The 3,734-nt window shown below is 35.1% G+C and overlaps 1 protein-coding gene across 1 annotated transcript; it reads left to right on the top strand.

The window, feature by feature from the left end:
- The first annotated feature begins 780 nt into the window (after window positions 1-780).
- On the top strand, window positions 781-2,700 carry LOC112514009 (isoflavone 2'-hydroxylase-like). Its single transcript, XM_025120285.1, has 2 exons — window positions 781-1,629; window positions 2,061-2,700. The coding sequence occupies exons 1-2, from the start codon at window positions 781-783 to the stop codon at window positions 2,679-2,681; spliced, it is 1,470 nt and encodes a 489-aa protein (XP_024976053.1). The 3' UTR covers window positions 2,682-2,700.
- The last annotated feature ends 1,034 nt before the right edge of the window (window positions 2,701-3,734 follow it).

The raw sequence follows: 3,734 nt of genomic DNA on the forward strand, positions 1-3,734 counted from the left end.
TAAATTATAATAAAAAATTAGATTAATTAAATTACACAAAAACGAACTTTTAAGTAGTTAATTTTATACTAATATCCCTTTCTTTTTCAAAATTTTATAACATTTTCAAATTTATATTTTATTTAAAAATAAAAACATTTTTCTTCTTTTCAAAACCATATGAAATCGATTATAACATCGATAGAGCCAAAATATAAAAAAAAACATTAAAATCAAAATATATTTCGCTGCATTGTGCGAGTATCCTTTTAGTAATGTGATATAGATAAGTAGAAAATTGGAATTACACCAACAATCGACTAGTTTAGGGTATAACTTTTTTATTAATTTTTTAATAAATTAAATATTTAATGGATCCAAAAACGCATGTAGCAATTTTATAAACAATTTATGATTTTTCTATATGAGGATGATTACCAATTAATTTGAGTTTGTACTCTAAAAGTCAAAAGTATTTGGAGGTTCCAGGTTTATAAATCTAAAAAGGAATAAAAATCCTCTTGTAATCATGGAGATTTAAATTCGATGACTCCGAACTACCCGCAAAACAGGTGGTTACTATGAAAGCAGTCGGTTCGTATAACGAAATGGATATTCAGTTAAATAAAAAGAAAAAACACTCTAGTTTTTAAGTTTCTATAAATTATTGGTTTTGTAGAAGAAAGGAACTTGTTGGTTCTTGATATTTTAGCCCAGAAGCCACTTCATTCTGGTTAACCATAAAGATTTCTTTCCATGAAGAACTTGTGCTATATCCTCGTACTTTCTCTCTTCCTATACATGATTACCAAACATTTCCTTCATAAGTTTCGTAAATTCCCACCTCGGCCGTTTTTCTCCTTACCCGTAATCGGCCATCTTTATCTCTTGAAGCAACCGCTGCATCGAACCCTAGCCAAGATTTCGAACCAGTATGGTCCTGTTGTGTTTCTTGAGCTTGGTTCACGCCCGGTGCTCCTGGTCTCGTCTCCGGCTGCAGCCAAGGACTGCTTTACCACAAACGATTTGATTTTCGCAAATCGGCCGAAATTGCTCGCTGGGAAACACCTTGGCTACAACTACACAACTCTTACTTGGGCCTCATATGGACACCACTGGCGAAACTTAAGACGAATTGCTTCCCTCGAGATTTTATCGACTAATCGTATTCAGAAGTTTACGGATGTCCATCGTAATGAGATCATCTCTCTAGTTCGTACCTTAAATGAGAGATCTCAAAAGGATGGATTTGTGATTGTGGATATGAAGTCGTGTTTTTTTAAGGTGACGTTGAATATGATTATGATGATGATCACCGGAAGGAGATGTTACGGTGAGAATATGGAAGAACCGGTGGCCGGAAAGTTGCAGGAAATGGTGGAGGAAACTTTCCGGTTGAGTGGTGGTACGTCGAATATTGGAGATTTTGTGCCGATGGCAACGTGGGTTGGGTTCAATTCGATGGAGAAGAAGATGGAAAAACTGAACCGAAAGAAGGATTCCACGATGCAAGAGATGATTGAAGGGCATAGGAGAATGAGGAGTGATTCTTGTTTTGAAGAAGGTGAAACCATCGTTGATGTTCTCTTATCCCTGCAAGAAACGGAACCTGAATACTATACCGATGGAATCATTAGAGGCTTGATTCTTGTAAGTTTTCTCAATTTTTTACAACAAAATCAGATTTATAAGAAATCATAAATCTAAGTGTCATAATAAACTGTTTTATAAGACTTAAGTTTATAAGATTAAAAGATACGTGTAAATGTATTTTTACAGGACACTTGTTTTCACAAGACGCTTTAATTTTTCAAATAACTTCATATAAAAAATTAAACTAATAATTACGACGTTTTATTCCAAAAATATTCTAAAAAATTGTTAGAACGCCCAAGAAACATTCTATCAACTTATTTTAACACCTTTATCATATGACCTACAATTACGTCCTATAAAAGAGTTTATGATAATAATTTACATATATGACATTCTATAAATCCGATTTTGTCGTAGTGTACTAATTAATATCGGATCACAAGTATGTCTACGCTAACCAAATTTTATCGAATTTTAACGCTCAGGTTATGATATCAGCCGGCACCGATACATCAGCAGGAACACTAGAGTGGGCTTTATCACTTCTACTGAACCACCCCGATTCCCTCAAAACAACCATCAGTGAAATCGACAATGAAGTGGGTTCGTCAAGAATTATGAACCATTCCGATCTTTCTAATCTTTGTTATCTTCATGGAGTTATAAACGAAACACTTCGAATGTGCCCAGCAGCATCACTGATTCCACCACATRAATCCACAGAAGAATGCACCGTGGGCGGTTTTCGTGTTCCAGCACGAACTATGCTTTTGGTGAACCTTTGGGCCATTCAAAACGATCCAAAGTTATGGAAGGAGGCCGAGAGATTTAAGCCGGAAAGGTGGATTGAGGTAGAAGCGCAGAGAGATGGATTTAAGTTTATGCCATTTGGGTCGGGTCGAAGAGGGTGTCCTGGAGAAGGTTTGGCGATGCGAATGGTTGGATTAAGTCTAGGAATGTTGCTTCAATGTTTTGAGTGGGAGAGAATTGGTGTGGAGAAGGTGGATATGAGCGAAGGGTTCGGTCTCACGATGCCGAAAGCCCGCCCTTTGCTTGCTAAATACAGGCCACGACCGCATATTGTGGATCTTCTTTCTCGCATATAGTAACATCTCTCGGTAAGAAAATCCGAGCTATCTATATCACATGTATTAAAAATCACGTATGAACAAGGGATCAGTCAACTCAGGGGTGCCGCGTTTGGCCCCATGACCTTGGAGGTTTGCGGTTTGCGGTTTGGTAATCATATATGATTTTTAATATAAAATCACATGTGATATAAGTGTTTTGGTATTCTCTTGCTATGTTCTGGTTAAACCTTCTTATATATATATATATATATATATATATATATATGTGTGTGTGTGTGCGTGCGCGCGCATGTTTGTTTAGAGGGTTGGGTTACGTGAGACCAACCTGTTTTCGAAGACCCGTGGAATTAGAGGAATTATCGATGAAAGTGTTAATTACTTACGAAGATCGACTGGATAACCTTCTATTGATAGAGTGGTGGGTGTTATTGTCTTGTACTTCCAGGCGGTTTTTCTTTTGGGCAGTTGTTCAATTATCTTACTTTAGTTTTAACTAAATTATAATATGGATGGATATACAAAACTTGATTGAATTCATTCACCTAGCCCTAATATTCTTAGTAACTCGCCACACCTCTACGTTCCATCGTCACTCCTCAATGGTTAGATTTTCACTACAACAAAAATGATTTTATAGGACGCTTAAAATGTAGAAGCATCCTAAGAAAGTACTTTACAAGACTTATGTTTATATGATCAAACAAAAAGTGTCTTATCTAAAATTATTACAATAGGTTTATAGAACGCTTTTAGACGTTTTAACATGTTTTTAAAGACATTTTTAAAATAAAGTGTCATATTAACTATTTTATACGACACTATTTGAAAAAAATGTCCTATAAACACAAGTATCCTATCAAAAAATGAGTTTATAGGACAATTCTCAAATATGAAATATCTAACATGACATTTTACTTTAAAAACGTCCTATAAAACATGCTAAAATGCCTAAAAACGTCCTATAAACCTATTGTAACACTTTTGGATAAGACACTTTATAATTTGATCCTATAAACCTAAGTTCTATAAAATATTCAATTAAGACGCTTAAACAATTTAGACGTACTA

Source organism: Cynara cardunculus, assembly GCF_001531365.2.
Source record: "Cynara cardunculus var. scolymus isolate 2C chromosome LG 6, CcrdV1, whole genome shotgun sequence".
Classification (NCBI taxonomy): domain Eukaryota; kingdom Viridiplantae; phylum Streptophyta; class Magnoliopsida; order Asterales; family Asteraceae; genus Cynara; species Cynara cardunculus.